Raw genomic sequence first — 21,190 nt, forward strand, 5'->3', positions numbered from 1 at the left:
ATGAATTCATATTTGCCTGTGATCCTTTTTGTCTCAAAAGCCAATTTTAGATCAGAATACATGAGCTAATCAATATGTCACCTTAAAGACCAATCAGTGAAGAAGAAAACTGTTATATTCAAGATAAAGATAAATGACAGAGTGATGAATTCTTGCTAGTTTTGCCTGTGAGACCACGTCCTTTGTTAGGAGATATTGTTTCAATTCAGTGTCAAGGCTGACAAGAGCTGCACCCATCCTCCACACTCCTTCACTATCACGAGTGAAACAGCGTCTGGCACTTTTCATATTCACTACAGCGTCTTATATGGATACAGATTTCTCACACCCACATTTGTAAAGGTGGTCAGTGGGTGAGATGGAGCTGACCGGTTGCGCTGTAGATGAATTACATACAGAGTGAGCTGTGGATGTGGTGCTGCTTACGTAATGAAAGTCGTAGGAGGTGGTGTGTAAAGAAAAAAAAAAAACTGCAGTGACACTAGAAATGTCAGACTCAGCAGGTCTCTGGCACATTAGGAGATGACCTCCATCAGAGCCTGTAATATATAATATCTCTCCTTACAAAGAAACGTAAGGAAACAATAATGCCAGACTTTGTTATGAATATGACATTTTATACCATGAGTTTAATGTAACACTGTATTTGCCATCAACTGTAAAAAAAACAATTATGACACTGTGGCACATGGGTAGAAAACCTACAAAGGAACTGCATTGTTTCCTCACAATCAGCCTTTGAGAAATGTGAACAAAGCCATAAGAAGCTGAAGGACACAATGAAACATACAATGAAAATATAAGTATATGGAAAATGTCTCCTGCAATAATTCTGGCATACCCTGAAGACCTGGTTTTTTGTAAGAAAAAAAAAGAAAAGGGCTATAATGCCAGACTTAGGTTAGGGATTGTGTTTCAGGTAGTGCTTTAAGGTGGGTAGCCTGCTTTCCCTTTGGGATTTCTTCTCTTCTCTTCTCTCTGCTGTTGCTTCACAACCACCTTCTCCTTTTCCAAGCACTTCTCCTCCATCTTCCTCTCTTTCTTTTCCTTTCTTAGAGGCAGCCTCTGCCTTCCTGCTGGTCTGCTTCCCTCTATGCACCGAGAGATAAAAGGGAGAGACGCACAGTATGTGAATGAATGCTGAGTTCATGCCCCAGCGGGATTTGTTTAACTGCAATATTAAGTCTAATCCCAAAACATGTCAGTTTACACAGAAATTACAATACAATATGTAGTAAAGATCCCTATTTTCTTTCATTTTCCTCTTCCTTTCTTCACCTACCTCACTTCCTTTCCTTTCCTTATCACCGATTGGCTCTTGTTTTCGCACTCCACCCCTCATTTACCTGATAGAGTTCACCTGGGCACTAGAAGATTATTTAAGGGCTTCACTCCACTCATTCACTCTTTTTCACCTTCACATGGGGCAGCAGTTTCTGGTAAGAGAAGTTTGTTACTCTTTAGTTCTTATAGTTTGTATGTTAGTTCAGAGAACCTTCTTTATCCTTATTTCTTTAATAAGTATATAATGAGAATATTTTGGTTTGTTGTGTTAAAATTTAATAAAATAAATCTTTATTGTCCTTTCAGAACCCGCAGCCAATGTGTGTCTTCTCCTTTCATGTTTGAAATAATTGTGAATAAAACCTTTGTTGGATTGGATATGTTTAATGGCCTTCGTTCTTTCATCCTGCATCCTGACCCGATGCCCATGGTGATAGTGAATCAATTCTGAACCTCCTACTTGACACAATATTTACTCACAGTATCTCACACAGTTAATGTGGTTAAAGAGATTACCAATATTTTGGTTTCTTTTCTGGTATGACTTTGTCTCCATTTCTTAGGGCACGCTAGAAAATCTTCCATACCAACTGTTCTCCTTTGTTTCATTACATTTAGCAAGTTAGCATTAAACTCATCACTCAATGCAGCTCTCTAAATAGCTGTAGTAACTAACAGTAACTTTAAAGCTGATTTATTAATTTGGTTAAAAGCAATAACTCTATCCTGTATGTAATGACTCCATATTTTGGTCAATATTTCCTCTAAATTATTTCCTTGTATCTTGTTTTAGCTCAGTGATCTGCCAGACTGTGGATGAAAATTATCTCTCTGCTAACTCAGATAAAATGCATCAAACAGCAGCATTTATTTTGTATTTAATATTGCACATAGTCCCTTTATGAATAAATCAATAAAGAATGTTAAAATAAAAACAAGCTAGTCTCTAAAGCATTGAGGCACCTTCAAACTAATGTCACATATGTGACGCTTATCATATTCCTCATTTTTGAGGCCATAGTTTGTTCATTGAACTGTTCATATTGTATCACCTGTAACTGCTGTGCCTCACTGAGCTCCTCACTTTGCTTAGTGCCCTCTGTGGCTGAGTGGAGAACTGTCGTCTTTGGGCTTCAAGGGTGGAGGACAGCTGTGGCAGCAGACAGTTCATGAGTAATTAGTGAACTCCAGACACAGATAAATCACATTTAGCTTATGTTTGTAAATGTACTGTAAGCAGGCATGAGCCAGTAAAATGCTACTTCAGTGTCCTTGCAGTTGCATTAGTGTCAGCCCTGCGGGAACCAGTGCTGTTGCAGCAGAAAGCAGAAAGTCCTTGCCTAAGTTGTTTGTTTTTTTAAGTTATTGAACACTCACCTATTACATAAAAGGAGAAAACAGATCTAGAGGGTGAATGAGAGCCTAACTAGACATGAAAGAGAAGAGCTATAGAGAGCAACTCAGTCAGCTCTATGTACTGTCCTCTTGTAGCACTTTACCATGGCAGCAGTTGAATATTCAGTGACTCGTAGTAAACATATCTGGTTTGAGAGCTACTACAGGAGTGATGAACACCACTGTTAACATGGATGGAAGGGAATGCTTACCTTAGCAATCTCTGAAAGATATGCCCGTCTCTCATCATTGGTTTTATGAAATGCCTGATATTTGAAAGAAACAGGGAAGGCATCAGTAAGTCTCCAATGTTAATGAGCAACAGATTACAACAAGGGATTACTGCCTGCACATGCTGCGTGCTGAACCTTCATTCAACTAATATCTTGCTGTTTGTTGAGCAGAACAATAAACAAAGAACCAAATCGCTGAACTAAGAGCATATTGACCCAGTCGTAGCAGCACAGGGACAAAGGTTGAGGTTCCATTTAGCATCAATGGTTTTTATAAAAATAAAGAACGCAAAACAAAAATCTGCCAAATCCTTTCCAATCCTTTGCTAATGATGGTCATTTATAACTAAAATTTTTATTACCTGGAAAAAAAATGTAAAGCTGCTTGTATAAAAAAAAATATTAAAACTGGACCAGGAGACATTGTGACCTTCAACAATACTCAGCACAAAATCCCTCTAACAACCGGAACAGCTGAGACCAACACCTTTCCCTCCTGCTCAGTTCTGAGATGACAGTCCATCAGCTGACTCTGGAGGTCACACTTTTCCTCAGTCAGTAGCTTCAGACGCTGGCTCAGTGTTTCCTGCGGCAAAGTGTTTCCATTAATGAGCAAAATTCACAGAGACCACAAAGTATAAAGGTTGTTGTACTGCTGATGTCTGATTACAAATCAGTTTGCACTAGAATTACACTGTGCTATCCACTAGGATCAAACAATAACAGAATAAGTTAATGCAGAAAACATGAGTACAAGAATGGATTAGGCTCATACATTATTTAAAAAACACATTAAAGCTCAGACACAGTGAGGCTACATGAGATTTATAGCACTGTGCAGAGGTTTGGAACAGTCTCTTCCTTGTTCTGTGCCCCAAAATAAGCACCTGTAGTCAGCTGTAAAGATTTCCACTGTAGGCAGTGTGTTTAAAGATGCAACGTTTGAAATGTATTACCGGTTTTAATGAATCATGGAGTTAAATTTACACGTGCATTTTAATGTGTGTAAAAACATGCGTGTATGCATTAATTCTGTTTATATATTGTATGATGCTACTGTTAATCATCCTAATTGGTGAATGAAGCACCTCCACAACACGAGACATTTTTCCAAATTTTTTAGACATTTCTTTACTATTCTAAAGTACAGGTCATTAAAAGTATCCATTATTGTATCTAACACAATAAGTTAATTTGCTGATGCACAGCACAAGTATTCAGGAGCTGTATGAGCAATGATGCTACAGGACACAGCATCAGTGCTACAAATGTTCAAGCAAGACACTGGGATTATCTTTTATTGTTTATTTATACCCAACACTGTGGCCCTAACATTTATTCACTGCACTAATCAAAAATAATCTATATTCTTCTCACATAGTCAGTCTGTCTTAGTGTCATGCTCACAGTTTGACTACAGATCTTCAGTCCACAATCTTGTGGTCACTCCATGGCCACACTAATGAGCATCTGTTAGTTCTGCCTTAAGGCACACAGACACACACATATTTAGACTGGACTGTGCAACCTTTCAGTGTGTGGTGTGCATTCGTGTGTGTGTGTGTGTATGTGTGTGTGTGTGAATGAGTATGTGTGTGTGTGTGTTAAAGCATTGTAATTAGCGTGCATTACTCTCCCATGGTTTGTAATCCTGTGATTACAGTGCTGTGATTAAACTCTGGTTTATTCAGCCAGCATCAGCGGGAGGATGGAGGGCAGCTGGCATTACAATCCTCTCTGTCCCGCCCGCCTTCTCCCCTCATTCTGTGTCTCTGGCTCTCTCTACTGGTAGGTGCTTCTATCTTACACACAGTGGGGTCCAAAAGTCTGAGTTCCTATTCAAGTGAATGGGAACGTGGTCTCAGACTTGGAAAAAAAACCCATAAACACAAATACAACAAAACAGATCACTCACTACTGTCATGTCATCGTAAGATCGGATGGAGGCCAGTCGATCTGTGAAAAACAAGAGTGTGTGAGCATTAAAATATAAACTTGCTTGAGATGCGTGAATATATATGTCTTCTTAATTCTTAAAGATTAAGTTGTTGTTATACACTAATACAGGTAAGAGTGTAGATGGATTTGAAGAGTATTCAGGGTGGTGCCTTCATGATTTTGGGAAATTCTTACATCCAATACTTTAATATGGGAAATGTCTATCAAACAGAGTGCATTCAAATATATTCACACAATTTATACTATAGTTTCCAAATGGGGACATTGTGAATTAAATGGCCTGATGTGTCCTGCTGCACTTAACTGTTCATATTGTATATTATATACTATATATAATATTTTAAGAACTCTTCTCAACACCCCTCTTCTTTCTTCTTTCAGAGCAGACAGATGCATCATGTACTATGGATCTAGAGCTTGCCCCAAAGTGGTTTTGGTATTTAGTGTTACTATAGGTGTATTGCAATGATACAGCTCTTGGTGTGGAGAAAGTAAACCATCCTGTACTCTGATGAATGGCAATAAAAACAACAAATGTCCTTGCAGCATAAACTCCTTTAAAAGCTGACACCAGCCTGTGAACTTACCCATGGGGTTGCCTCGTAGGTCCTCCAGTCTCTCATGAATGAGTGAGATCTGTCTTTCCAACTGTCCGTTTAGCTCTATCTGTGTCTCATACCTGGTCTTCCACTCATTCCCTGATACATCAGAATAGACAGAGGAAATTGTCAAATTATATTACAAACAACACTGAGGAGTAGCTAAGCTGATAGAAACCAGTGGATACCAGTGAAGCTGAACTTAGGAATTACCTGGTTTTCTGCATTAATTGGTCATAAATGTGGTCTGATCTTCATCTAAGTCACAAGGGTGGACAAACACAGTGTCTAGTAAGACACAAAAAGTTAAATAGTCTCCATTTACAGACAGTTTGTGGACTGATGAATATCTAAACTCTTTGAGATGACTATGTAACCTTTTCATCTTTATGTAAATCAATAATTTTGATTGTAAATCTTGTAAAGGCTATTTTTTGTGAAGCATGGTTCACATTAGCAGATACTCAAAATGTTTTTATAAGTCAAAATAGCTCTAATCTCCAATCTTGTTTCATTGATTGGACTCCAGGTTTGATAACTCCTGGCTCCAATCAGGTTTTGTTGTCATTACCCTGTATGGATTCACATCCTTTTTCCAGCCTGCACTGTGAATATTTGAATGATGTTTACAATATAGACAAGAAATACACAAGTAGTTGAAATAGATTATGTTTGTTCAATATTGTAACTTAGATGAAGATCTGACAACATCTTAAGAGAAATGTAAAGGTTATACAAAGATAATTCCAATGGTTTCACTTACTTACCTACGTTATATTTTCTAGCCACTGTATAAAAATAGATATGCTATTAAAAATCACTTAATTATTACTCACCTTCTCCATCAACACTGTGTAGTCTGTCTTGCAGTTCACGCATAGTACTACGCAAGTCAGACACTGATTCTTCCAGCATCTCTCTACAATCAATAGGCAGACAATGCTACGTTTGAGGTGGAAAACAACATTTTATATCCTTGGGTGTAGGTCTGCATATGGATGGTGGGGACATGTCCCTTTACTATACTATAACGTTTTCTTGACTTTTTATGCCTTATGATACTATGTGGTTTTCATGACTTTTTATGTCTTACTATACTATGACTTTTTATGCCTTACTATACTGTGACGTTTTTATGACATTTCATGACTTACTACACTATAACATTTTTTATGCCTGGCTATACTGTCATTTTTATGACTTTTATTGTCTTACTATACTATGTCGTTTTTTTGACATTTTATGCGTTAATATACTATGTCTTTTTCATGCCTTGCCATACTATGATGTTTTTATGACCTTTTATGCCTTAATGTATTATGATGTTTTTTTGAATTGGTTGCTATACTATACTATGACGCTTATTGCCATTTTTATGCCTTACTATATTATGCCGTCTTATGCCTGGCCATACTATGACGTTTTTATGACCTTTTATGCCTTAATATACTATGATCATTTTTTGCCATTTTATGCCATACTATACTATGACCTTTTTTGGCATTTTTATGCCTTACTATATTTTGTCATCTTATGCCTTGCTATACTATGACATTATTATTACATTTTATGACTTAATATACTATGACCTTTTTTGACATTTTATGCCATCTTATAAAATTTTTTTTTTGGCATTTTTATGCCTTACTATATTTTGTCGCCTTATGCCTTGCCATCCTATGACGTTTTTATGACCTTTTCTGACTTAATATATTATGATGATTTTTTGCCATTTTATGCCATACTATACTATGATGTTTTTCAGCAATTTTATGCCTTATTATATTATGTCATCTTATGCCTCACCATAATATGATGTTATTATGACCTTTTATGCCTTAATATATTATGACGTTTTTTTGGATTTTTTGCCATACTATACTACAACCTTTTTTGACATTTTGATGCCATCCTATAAAATGGTGTTTTTTGGCATTTTTATGCCTTACTATACTATGTCATTTTTATTAATTTTTATGCCTTACATGCCTTGCTATACTATGACGTTTTTATGACCTTCTATACCTTAATATATCATGATGTTTTTTTGAATTTTTTGCCATACTATACTATGACGTTTTTATGACCTTTTTATGACATTTTATGCCTTAATATATTATGTTGTTTTTATGACCTTTTTATGACATTTTATGCCTTATTATATTAGGTCATCTTATGCCTCGCCATAATATGATATTATTATGACCTTTTGTGCCTTAATATACCAGGATGTTTTTTTTTACATTTTATGCCATACTATACTATGACCTTTTTTGACATTTTTACGCCAGCCTATAAAATGATGTTTTTTGGCATTTTTATGCCTTACTATCCTATGTAGTTTCATGCCTTGCCATATTATGAAGTTTTTATGACCTTTTATGCCATACTATACTGTGACCGTTTTTTGAAGTTTTTGTTCCTAACTATACCATCACGTTTTATTCCTGATTATGCTATGACATCTTTAAGGGTTACTAACTTACCAGCTACTGTTAAGTGGGCAGGTAAGTATAGTGGTTTGAAGTGTCACCTCTCATTCCATAGGTTGTGAGTTCAAATCCAAGTTGGGACCATCCTGTGCAAAATTTGCATGATTGCTCAGTACCTGCATGGTCATGTTGTTTTTATGACCTTAAATGCCCTACTATACTATGTCATTTTTATTAATTTTCATGCCTTGCTTTATTATGACGTTTTTATGACCTTTTATGCCTTAATATATTATGATGTTTTTTTGTATTTTTTATGCCTTATTATATTATGTCGTCTTATGCCTCGCCATAATATGATGTTATTATGACCTTTTGTGCCTTAATATACCAGGATGTTTTTTTTTACATTTTATGCCATACTATACTATGACCTTTTTTGACATTTTTACGCCAGCCTATAAAATGATGTTTTTTGGCATTTTTATGCCTTACTATCCTATGTAGTTTCATGCCTTGTCATATTATGAAGTTTTTATGACCTTTTATGCCTAAATATATTATGATGTTTTTTTTGAATTTTTTGCCAAACTATACTATGACGTTTTTATGACCTTTTATGCCTTAATATATTATGATGTTTTTTTGAATTTTTTATGCCTTATTATATTATGTCGTCTTATGCCTCGCCATAATATGATGTTATTATGACCTTTTGTGCCTTAATATACCAGGATGTTTTTTTTTATTTTTTGCCTTACGATACTATGACCTTTTTTGACATTTTGATGCCATCCTATAAAATGGTGTTTTTTGGCATTTTCTACCTTACTATACTGTGTAGTTTCATGCCTTGCTATACTATGACGTTTTTATGACCTTCTATGCCTTAATATATTATGATGTTTTTTTGAATTTTTTGCCATACTATACTATGACGTTTTTATGACCTTTTATGCCTTAATATATTATGATGTTTTTTTGAATTTTTGATGCCTTATTATATTATGTCGTCTTATGCCTCGCCATAATATGATGTTATTATGACCTTTTGTGCCTTAATATACCAGGATGTTTTTTTTTACATTTTATGCCATACTATGACCTTTTTTGACATTTTTACGCCAGCCTATAAAATTATGTTTTTGGGCATTTTTATGCCTTACTATCCTATGTAGTTTCATGCCTTGCCATATTATGAAGTTTTTATGACCTTTTATGCCTAAATATATTATGATGTTTTTTTTTAATTTTTTGCCATACTATACTATGACGTTTTTATGACCTTTTTATGACATTTTTATGCCTTAATATATTATGATGTTTTTTTGAATTTTTGATGCCTTATTATACTATGTCGTCTTATGCCTCGCCATAATATGATGTTATTATGATCTTTTATGCCTTAATATATTATGACGTTTTTTTCGATTTTTTGCCTTACTATACTATGACCTTTTTTGACATTTTGATGCCATCCTATAAAATGGTGTTTTTTGGCATTTTTATGCCTTACTATACTATGAAGTTTCATACCTTGCCATACTATGACATTTTTATAACCTTTTATACCTTAATATATTATGATGTCTTTTTTTAATTTTTTGCCATACTATACTATGACGTTTTTTGACATTTTTATGCCTTATTATATTATGTCGTCTTATGTCTCACCATAATATGACGTTTTTATGACCTTTTATGCTTTAATATACTATGATGTTTTTTTTTTGACATTTTATGACCGTTTTTGAGGTTTTTGTTCCTACCTATACTATCACATTTTATTCCTGATTATGCTATGACGTCTTTAATCGTTACTGTCATACCAACAACTTTTCGGTGGGCAGGTTAGTATAGTGGTTTGAAGTGTCACCTCTCATTCCATAGGTTGTGAGTTCAAATCCAGGTTGGGACCATCCTGTACATAAATTTGCATGATTGTTCAGTGCCTGCATGGTTATGTTGTTTTTATGACCTTAAATGCCTCACTATACTATGTCAATTTTATTAATTTTTATGCATTACTACACTGTGTAGTTTCATGCCTTGCTATACTATGATGTTTTTATGACCTTATGTTTTTTTTTAATTTTTTGCCATACTATACTATGACGTTTTTATTACGTTTTTTGACATTTTTACGCCAGCCTATAAAATGATGTTTTTTGGCATTTTTATGCCTTACTATCCTATATAGTTTGATGCCTTGCCATATTATGAAGTTTTTATGACCTTTTATGCCTAAATATATTATTATGTTTTTTTTTTGTTTTTGCCATACTATACTATGACGTTTTTATGACCTTTTATGCCATAATATATTATGATGTTTTTTTGAATTTTTTTATGCCTTATCATATTATGTCGTCTTATGCCTCGCCATAATATGATGTTATTATGGCCTTTTGTGCCTTAATATACCAGGATGTTTTTTTGAATTTTTTGCCTTACTATACTATGACTTTTTTGACATTTTTATGCCATCCTATAAAATTATGTTTTTTGGCATTTTTATTCCTTACTATATTTTGTCGTCTTATGCCTTGCCATCCTATGACGTTTTTATGACCTTTTATGCCTTAATATATTATGATGTTTTTTTGAATTTTTTGCCATACTATACTATGATGTTTTTATGACCTTTTATGCCTTAATATATTATAATGTTTTTTTGAATTTTTTATGCCTTATTATATTATGTCGTCTTATGCCTCGCCATAATATGATGTTATTATGACCTTTTGTGCCTTAATATACCAGGATGTTTTTTTGAATTTTTTGCCTTACTATACTATGACTTTTTTTGACATTTTTATGCCATCCTATAAAATGATGTTTTTTGGCATTTTTATGCCTTACTATATTTTGTCGTCTTATGCCTTGCCATCCAATGACGTTTTTATGACCTTTTATGCCTTAATATATTATGATGTTTTTTTGAATTTTTTGCCATACTATACTATGACGTTTTTATGACCTTTTATGCCTTAATATATTATGATATTTTTTTGAATTTTTTTATGCCTTATTATATTATGTCGTCGTATGCCTCGCCATAATATGATGTTATTATGACCTTTTGTGCCTTAATATACCAGGATGTTTTTTTGAATTTTTTGCCTTACTATACTATGACCTTTTTTGAAATTTTTATGCCATCCTATAAAATGATGTTTTTTGGCATTTTTATGCCTTACTATATTTTGTCGTCTTATGCCTTGCCATCCTATGACGTTTTTATGAACTTTTCTGACTTAATATACTATGATGATTTTTTGCCATTTTATGCCATACTATACTATGATGTTTTTCGGCATTTTTATGCCTTATTATATTATGTCATCTTATGCCTTGCCATAATATGACGTTTTTATGGCCTTTTATGCCTTAATATATTATGATGTCTTTTTTAAATTTCTTGCCATACTATACTATGACCTTTTTATGACCTTTTATGCCATAATATATTATGATGTTTTTTTGAATTCTTTTATGCCTTATCATATTATGTCGTCTTATGCCTCGCCATAATATGATGTTATTATGACCTTTTGTGCCTTAATATACCAGGATGTTTTTTTGAATTTTTTGCCTTACTATACTATGACTTTTTTTGACATTTTTATGCCATCCTATAAAATGATGTTTTTTGGCATTTTTATGCCTTACTATATTTTGTCGTCTTATGCCTTGCCATCCTATGACGTTTTTATGACCTTTTATGCCTTAATATATTATGATGTTTTTTTGAATTTTTTGCCATACTATACTATGACGTTTTTATGACCTTTTATGCCTTAATATATTATAATGTTTTTTTTAATTTTTTATGCCTTATTATATTACGTCGTCTTATGCCTCGCCATAATATGATGTTATTATGACCTTTTGTGCCTTAATATACCAGGATGTTTTTTTGAATTTTTTGCCTTACTATACTATGACTTTTTTTGACATTTTTATGCCATCCTATAAAATGATGTTTTTTGGCATTTTTATGCCTTACTATATTTTGTCGTCTTATGCCTTGCCATCCAATGACGTTTTTATGACCTTTTATGCCTTAATATATTATGATGTTTTTTTGAATTTTTTCCATACTATACTATGACGTTTTTATGACCTTTTATGCCTTAATATATTATGATATTTTTTTGAATTTTTTTATGCCTTATTATATTATGTCGTCGTATGCCTCGCCATAATATGATGTTATTATGACCTTTTGTGCCTTAATATACCAGGATGTTTTTTTGAATTTTTTGCCTTACTATACTATGACCTTTTTTGACATTTTTATGCCATCCTATAAAATGATGTTTTTTGGCATTTTTATGCCTTACTATATTTTGTCGTCTTATGCCTTGCCATCCTATGACGTTTTTATGAACTTTTCTGACTTAATATACTATGATGATTTTTTGCCATTTTATGCCATACTATACTATGATGTTTTTCGGCATTTTTATGCCTTATTATATTATGTCATCTTATGCCTTGCCATAATATGACGTTTTTATGACCTTTTATGCCTTAATATATTATGATGTCTTTTTTAAATTTCTTGCCATACTATACTATGACCTTTTTATGACATTTTATGCCTAAATATACTATGACGTTTTTTGGCATTTTTATGCCTTACTATACTATGTCGTTTCATGCCTTGACTTTTTTATGACGTTTTTATGCCTTAATATATTATGATTTTTTTTTTTTTTGCCATACTATATACTATGACGTTTTTATGACCCTTTTTGCCTTATTATATTATGTCGTCTTTTGTCTCACCATAATATGACGTTTTTATGACCTTTTATGCTTTAATATACTATGATTTTTTTTTTTGACATTTTATGCCATACTATACTATGACCGTTTTTTGAAGTTTTTGTTCCTAACTATACCATCACGTTTTATTCCTGATTATGCTATGACGTCTTTAATCCTTACTAACATACCAGCTGCTCTTAAGTGGGCAGGTTAGTGTAGTGGTTTGAAGTGTCACCTCTCATTCCATAGGTTGTGAGTTCAAATCCAAGTTGGGACCATCCTGTGCAAAATTTGCATGATTGCTCAGTACCTGCTTGGTCATGTTGTTTTTATGACCTTAAATACCTTACTATACTATGTCATTTTTATTAATTTTTATGCCTTACTATACTGTGTAGTTTCATGCCTTGCTATACTATGACCTTTTTATGACCTTCTATGCCTTAATATATTATGATGTTTTTTTTAATTTTTTGCCATACTATACTATGACGTTTTTATGACCTTTTATGCCTTAATATATTATGATGTTCTTTTGAATTTTTTATGCCTTATTATAGTATGTCGTTGTATGCCTCGCCATAATATGATGTTATTATGACCTTTTGTGCCTTAATATACCACAATGTTTTTTTTACATTTTATGCCATACTATACTATGACCTTTTTTGACATTTTTACGACAGCCTATAAAATGGTGTTTTTTGGCATTTTTATGCCTTACTATCCTATATAGTTTGATGCCTTGCCATATTATGAAGTTTTTATGACCTTTTATGCCTAAATATATTATTATGTTTTTTTTTAGTTTTTGCCATACTATACTATGACGTTTTTATGACCTTTTATGCCATAATATATTATGATGTTTTTTTGAATTTTTTTATGCCTTATCATATTATGTCGTCTTATGCCTCGCCATAATATGAAGTTATTATGACCTTTTGTGCCTTAATATACCAGGATGTTTTTTTGAATTTTTTGCCTTACTATACTATGACCTTTTTTGACATTTTTATGCCATCCTATAAAATTTTGTTTTTTGGCATTTTTATGCCTTACTATATTTTGTCGTCTTATGCCTTGCCATCCTATGACGTTTTTATGACCTTTTATGCCTTAATATATTATGATGTTTTTTTGAATTTTTTGCCATACTATACTATGACGTTTTTATGACCTTTTATGCCTTAATATATTATGATGTTTTTTTGACATTTTATGCCTTATTATATTATGTCGTCTTATGCCTCGCCATAATATGATGTTATTATGACCTTTTGTGCCTTAATATACCAGGATGTTTTTTTGAATTTTTTGCCTTACTATACTATGACCTTTTTTGACATTTTTATGCCATCCTATAAAATGATGTTTTTTGGCATTTTTATGCCTTACTATATTTTGTCGTCTTATGCCTTGCCATCCTATGACGTTTTTATGACCTTTTATGCCTTAATATATTATGATGTTTTTTTGAATTTTTTGCCATACTATACTATGACGTTTTTATGACCTTTTATGCCTTAATATATTATGATGTTTTTTTGAAATTTTTTATGCTTTATTATATTATGTCGTCTTATGCCTCGCCATAATATGATGTTATTATGACCTTTTGTGCCTTAATATACCAGGATGTTTTTTTGAATTTTTTGCCTTACTATACTATGACTTTTTTTGACATTTTTATGCCATCCTATAAAATGATGTTTTTTGGCATTTTTATGCCTTACTATATTTTGTCGTCTTATGCCTTGCCATCCAATGACGTTTTTATGACCTTTTATGCCTTAATATATTATGATGTTTTTTTTAATTTTTTGCCATACTATACTATGACGTTTTTATGACCTTTTATGCCTTAATATATTATGATGTTTTTTTGAATTTTTTTTATGCCTTATTATATTACGTCGTCTTATGCCTCGCCATAATATGATGTTATTATGACCTTTTGTGCCTTAATATACCAGGATGATTTTTTGCCATTTTATGCCATACTATACTATGACCTTTTTATGACATTTTATGCCTAAATATACTATGACGTTTTTTGGCATTTTTATGCCTTACTATACTATGTCGTTTCATGCCTTGACTTTTTTATGACGTTTTTATGCCTTAATATATTATGATTTTTTTTTTTTTTGCCATACTATACTATGACGTTTTTATGACCCTTTATGCCTTATTATATTATGTCGTCTTATGTCTCACCATAATATGACGTTTTTATGACCTTTTATGCTTTAATATACTATGATTTTTTTTTTGACATTTTATGCCATACTATACTATGACCGTTTTTTGAAGTTTTTGTTCCTAACTATACCATCACGTTTTATTCCTGATTATGCTATGACGTCTTTAAGGGTTACTAACTTACCAGCTACTGTTAAGTGGGCAGGTAAGTATAGTGGTTTGAAGTGTCAGCTCTCATTCCATAGGTTGTGAGTTCAAATCCAAGTTGGGACCATCCTGTGCAAAATTTGCATGATTGCTCAGTACCTGCTTGGTCATGTTGTTTTTATGACCTTAAATACCTTACTATACTATGTCATTTTTATTAATTTTTATGCTTTACTATACTGTGTAGTTTCATGCCTTGCTATACTATGACCTTTTTATGACCTTCTATGCCTTAATATATTATGATGTTTTTTTAAATTTTTTGCCATACTATACTATGACGTTTTTATGACCTTTTATGCCTTAATATATTATGATGTTCTTTTGCATTTTTTATGCCTTACTATACTATGTCGTTTCATGCCTTGACTTTTTTATGACGTTTTTTATGCCTTAATATATTATGATTTTTTTTTTTTTTGCCATACTATACTATGACGTTTTTATGACCCTTTATGCCTTATTATATTATGTCGTCTTATGTCTCACCATAATATGACGTTTTTATGACCTTTTATGCTTTAATATACTATGATTTTTTTTTTGACATTTTATGCCATACTATACTATGACCGTTTTTTGAAGTTTTTGTTCCTAACTATACCATCACGTTTTATTCCTGATTATGCTATGACGTCTTTAAGGGTTACTAACTTACCAGCTACTGTTAAGTGGGCAGGTAAGTATAGTGGTTTGAAGTGTCAGCTCTCATTCCATAGGTTGTGAGTTCAAATCCAAGTTGGGACCATCCTGTGCAAAATTTGCATGATTGCTCAGTACCTGCTTGGTCATGTTGTTTTTATGACCTTAAATACCTTACTATACTATGTCATTTTTATTAATTTTTATGCTTTACTATACTGTGTAGTTTCATGCCTTGCTATACTATGACCTTTTTATGACCTTCTATGCCTTAATATATTATGATGTTTTTTTTAATTTTTTGCCATACTATACTATGACGTTTTTATGACCTTTTATGCCTTAATATATTATGATGTTCTTTTGCATTTTTTATGCCTTATTATATTATGTCGTTGTATGCCTCGCCATAATATGATGTTATTATGACCTTTTGTGCCTTAATATACCACAATGTTTTTTTTACATTTTATGCCATACTATACTATGACCTTTTTTGACATTTTTACGACAGCCTATAAAATGATGTTTTTTGGCATTTTTATGCCTTACTATCCTATATAGTTTGATGCCTTGCCATATTATTAAGTTTTTATGACCTTTTATGCCTAAATATATTATTATGTTTTTTTTTTAGTTTTTGCCATACTATACTATGACGTTTTTATGACCTTTTATGCCATAATATATTATGATGTTTTTTTGAATTTTTTTATGCCTTATCATATTATGTCGTCTTATGCCTCGCCATAATATGATGTTATTATGACCTTTTGTGCCTTAATATACCAGGATGTTTTTTTGAATTTTTTGCCTTACTATACTATGACTTTTTTTGACATTTTTATGCCATCCTATAAAATGATGTTTTTTGGCATTTTTATGCCTTACTATATTTTGTCGTCTTATGCCTTGCCATCCTATGACGTTTTTATGACCTTTTATGCCTTAATATATTATGATGTTTTTTTGAATTTTTTGCCATACTATACTATGACGTTTTTATGACCTTTTATGCCTTAATATATTATGATTTTTTTTTTGACATTTTTATGCCTTATTATATTACGTCGTCTTATGCCTCGCCATAATATGATGTTATTATGACCTTTTGTGCCTTAATATAGCAGGATGTTTTTTTGAATTTTTTGCCTTACTATACTATGACTTTTTTTGACATTTTTATGCCATCCTATAAAATGATGTTTTTTGGCATTTTTATGCCTTACTATATTTTGTCGTCTTATGCCTTGCCATCCAATGACGTTTTTATGACTTTTTATGCCTTAATATATTATGATGTTTTTTTGAATTTTTTGCCATACTATACTATGACGTTTTTATGACCTTTTATGCCTTAATATATTATGATGTTTTTTTGAATTTTTTTTATGCCTTATTATATTACGTCGTCTTATGCCTCGCCATAATATGATGTTATTATGACCTTTTGTGCCTTAATATACCAGGTTGTTTTTTTGAATTTTTTGCCTTACTATACTATGACCTTTTTTGACATTTTTATGCCATCCTATAAAATTATGTTTTTTGGCATTTTTATGCCTTATTATATTATGTCATCTTATGCCTCGCCATAATATGACGTTTTTATGACCTTTTATGCCTTATTATATTATGTCGTCTTATGTCTCACCATAATATGACGTTTTTATGACCTTTTATGCTTTAATATACCATGATTTTTTTTTTGACATTTTATGCCATACTATACTATGACCGTTTTTTGAAGTTTTTGTTCCTAACTATACCATCACGTTTTATTCCTGATTATGCTATGACGTCTTTAATCCTTACTAACATACCAGCTGCTCTTAAGTGGGCAGGTTAGTGTAGTGGTTTGAAGTGTCACCTCTCATTCCAGAGGTTGTGAGTTCAAATCCAAGTTGGGACCATCCTGTGCAAAATTTGCATGATTGCTCAGTACCTGCATGGTCATGTTGTTTTTATGACCTTAAATGCCTTACTATACTATGTCATTTTTATTAATTTTTATGCCTTACTATACTGTGTAGTTTCATGCCTTGCTATACTATGACCTTTTTATGACCTTCTATGCCTTAATATATTATGATGTTTTTTTTTACATTTTTTGCCATACTATACTATGACGTTTTTATGACCTTTTATGCCTTAATATATTATGACGTTTTTTTGAATTTTTTTATGCCTTATTATATTATGTCGTCTTATGCCTCGCCATAATATGATGTTATTATGACCTTATTATGACCTTTTGTGCGTTAACATTCCAGGATGTTTTTTTGAATTTTTTGCCTTACTATACTATGACCGTTTTTGACATTTTGATGCCATCCTATAAAATGGTGTTTTTTGGCATTTTATGCCTTACTATACTGTGTAGTTTCATGCCTTGCTATACTATGACGTTTTTATGACCTTCTGTGCCTTAATATATTATGATGTTTTTTTGAATTTTTTGCCATACTATACTATGACGTTTTTATGACCTTTTATGCCTTAATATATTATGATGTTTTTTTGAATTTTTGATGCCTTATTATACTATGTCGTCTTATGCCTCGCCATAATATGATGTTATTATGATCTTTTATGCCTTAATATATTATGACGTTTTTTTCGATTTTTTGCCTTACTATACTATGACCGTTTTTGACATTTTGATGCCATCCTATAAAATGGTGTTTTTGGCATTTTTATGCCTTACTATACTATGAAGTTTCATACCTTGCCATACTATGACATTTTTATAACCTTTTATAACTTAATATATTATGATGTCTTTTTTTAATTTTTTGCCATACTATACTATGACGTTTTTTGACATTTTTATGCCTTATTATATTATGTCGTCTTATGTGTCACTATAATATGACGTTTTTATGACCTTTTATGCTTTAATATACTATGATGTTTTTTTTACATTTTATGACAGTTTTTGAGGTTTTTGTTCCTATCTATACTATCAAGTTTTATTCCTGATTATGCTATGACGTCTTTAATCGTTACTGTCATACCAGCAACTGTTAGGTGGGCAGGTTAGTATAGTGGTTTGACGTGTCACCTCTCATTCCATAGGTTGTGAGTTCAAATCCAGGTTGGGACCATCCTGTACAAAAATTTGCATGATTGTTCAGTGCCTGCATGGTTATGTTGTTTTTATGACCTTAAATGCCTCACTATACTATGTCAATTTAATTAATTTTTATGCATTACTATACTGTGTAGTTTCATGCCTTGCTATACTATGATGTTTTTATGACCTTATGTTTTTTGTTTTTTTTTTGCCATACTATACTATGACGTTTTTATGACCTTTTATGCCTTAATATATTATGATGTTTTTTTTAATTTTTTTATGCCTTATTATATTATGTCGTCTTATGCCTCGCCATAATATGATGTTATTATGACCTTTTGTGCCTTAATATACCAGGATGTTTTTTTTTACATTTTATGCCATACTATACTATGACCTTTTTTGACATTTTTACGCCAGCCTATAAAATGATGTTTTTTGGCATTTTTATGCCTTACTATCCTATATAGTTTCATGCCTTGCCATATTATGAAGTTTTTATGACCTTTTATGCCTAAATATATTATTATGTTTTTTTTTAGTTTTTGCCATACTATACTATGACGTTTTTATGACCTTTTATGCCTTAATATATTATGATGTTTTTTTGAATTTTTTTATGCCTTATTATATTATGTCATCTTATGCCTCGCCATAATATGATGACCTTTTGTGCCTTAATATACCAGGATGTTTTTTTTTACATTTTATGCCATACTATACTATGACCTTTTTTGACATTTTTACGCCAGCCTATAAAATGATGTTTTTTGGCATTTTTATGCCTTACTATCCTATGTAGTTTCATGCCTTGCCATATTATGAAGTTTTTATGACCTTTTCTGACTTAATATACTATGATGATTTTTTGCCATTTTATGCCATACTATACTATGATGTTTTTCGGCATTTTTATGCCTTATTATATTATGTCATCTTATGCCTCGCCATAATATGATGTTTTTATGACCTTTTATGCCTTAATATATTATGATGTTTTTTTGAATTTTTTGCCATACTATACTATGACCTTTTTTGACATTTTTATGCCATCCTATAAAATTATGTTTTTTGGCATTTTTATGCCTTACTATATTTTGTCGTCTTATGCCTTGCCATCCTATGACGTTTTTATGACCTTTTCTGACTTAATATACTATGATGATTTTTTGCCATTTTATGCCATACTATACTATGATGTTTTTCGGCATTTTTATGCCTTATTATATTATGTCATCTTATGCCTCGCCATAATATGATGTTTTTATGACCTTTTATGCCTTATTATATTATGTCGTCTTATGTCTCACCATAATATGACCTTTTTTATGACCTTTTAGGCTTTAATATACTATGATGGTTTTTTTTTGACATTTTATGCCATACTAAACTGTGACCGTTTTTTGAAGTTTTTGTTCCTAACTATACCATCACGTTTTATTCCTGATTATGCTATGACGTCTTTAAGGGTTACTAACTTACCAGCTACTGTTAAGTGGGCAGGTAAGTATAGTGGTTTGAAGTATCACCTCTCATTCCATAGGTTGTGAGTTCAAATCCAAGTTGGGACCATCCTGTGCAAAATTTGCATGATTGCTCAGTACCTGCATGGTCATGTTATTTTTATGACCTTAAATGCCTTACTATACTATGTCATTTTTATTAATTTTTATGCCTTACTATACTGTGTAGTTTCATGCCTTGCTATACTATGACCTTTTTATGACCTTCTATGCCTTAATATATTATGATGGTTTTTTTTTATTTTTTGCCATACTATACTATGATGTTTTTATGACCTTATGTTTTTTTTTAATTTTTTGCCATACTATACTATGACGTTTTATAAACTTATAATATAAACATACTACAATACATGTAGCTAGACATACAGTATATGTCAATATATGATATTGTCCCAATTTCTAACAGGTTTCATATGTAATTTTCACATATAGGCTATACTGTATATACATACATGATTTTACTTCATATGTACATATATTTCATATATGGAAATTCAACACATGTACTACAGCTATTGCATTTCGGTATGGGCAATTCTGAATGCAAATTCAGATCTAATATTTTAATAAAGCGTTTGGTTGACTGCATTAAAAAGCGAATCACTTTGTTTTGGAGTGGTGGGGTTATTGCGTCCCTACCAATGTTGAGACCAAACCTACTTCCCTGCCTTGAAAACATCGTAAGGTTTCTGAAAAAAAAACTTACTTAATTTCCCTTTCTTGCTTGAGCTCTGCCTGTAGGCGTGCCAGATCGTATTTGCTGTAGTCGCTCTCTCCAGCCATGTTTCTGAAAAACTTACATCGACTGAAGAAAAGTTTGTGACTCGCAGTTTCCATGGAGATCGCTGTTTCC

At 32.0% G+C, this 21,190-nt stretch overlaps 1 protein-coding gene across 1 annotated transcript; it reads right to left on the reverse strand.

The window, feature by feature from the left end:
- Positions 1–609: 609 nt before the first annotated feature.
- Positions 610–21,176, reverse strand: ccdc169 (coiled-coil domain containing 169). Its single transcript, XM_056397644.1, has 8 exons — positions 21,044–21,176; positions 6,307–6,389; positions 5,459–5,569; positions 4,828–4,868; positions 3,400–3,498; positions 2,892–2,945; positions 2,337–2,434; positions 610–1,091 (listed from the first exon to the last, which is right to left on the reverse strand). Exons 1-8 carry the CDS (start codon positions 21,172–21,174, stop codon positions 902–904), a joined length of 807 nt encoding a protein of 268 aa, XP_056253619.1. The 5' UTR covers positions 21,175–21,176; the 3' UTR covers positions 610–901.
- Positions 21,177–21,190: the final 14 nt, after the last annotated feature.

This window comes from Seriola aureovittata, chromosome 15, assembly GCF_021018895.1.
Source record: "Seriola aureovittata isolate HTS-2021-v1 ecotype China chromosome 15, ASM2101889v1, whole genome shotgun sequence".
In the NCBI taxonomy this organism is placed as follows: Eukaryota; Metazoa; Chordata; class Actinopteri; order Carangiformes; family Carangidae; genus Seriola; species Seriola aureovittata.

Coding starts and splice junctions, on each gene's coding strand:
- ccdc169 (XM_056397644.1), bottom strand. CDS start 21,174: ATGGAAACTGCGAGTCACAAACTTTTCTTCAGTCGATGTAAGTTTTTC. Junction 4,869..5,458: donor CCTACGAGGCAACCCCATGG/GTAAGTTCACAG, acceptor TGTTTTTCACAG/ATCGACTGGCCTCCATCCGA. Junction 2,435..2,891: donor ATCTTTCAGAGATTGCTAAG/GTAAGCATTCCC, acceptor CTGCTGCCACAG/CTGTCCTCCACCCTTGAAGC.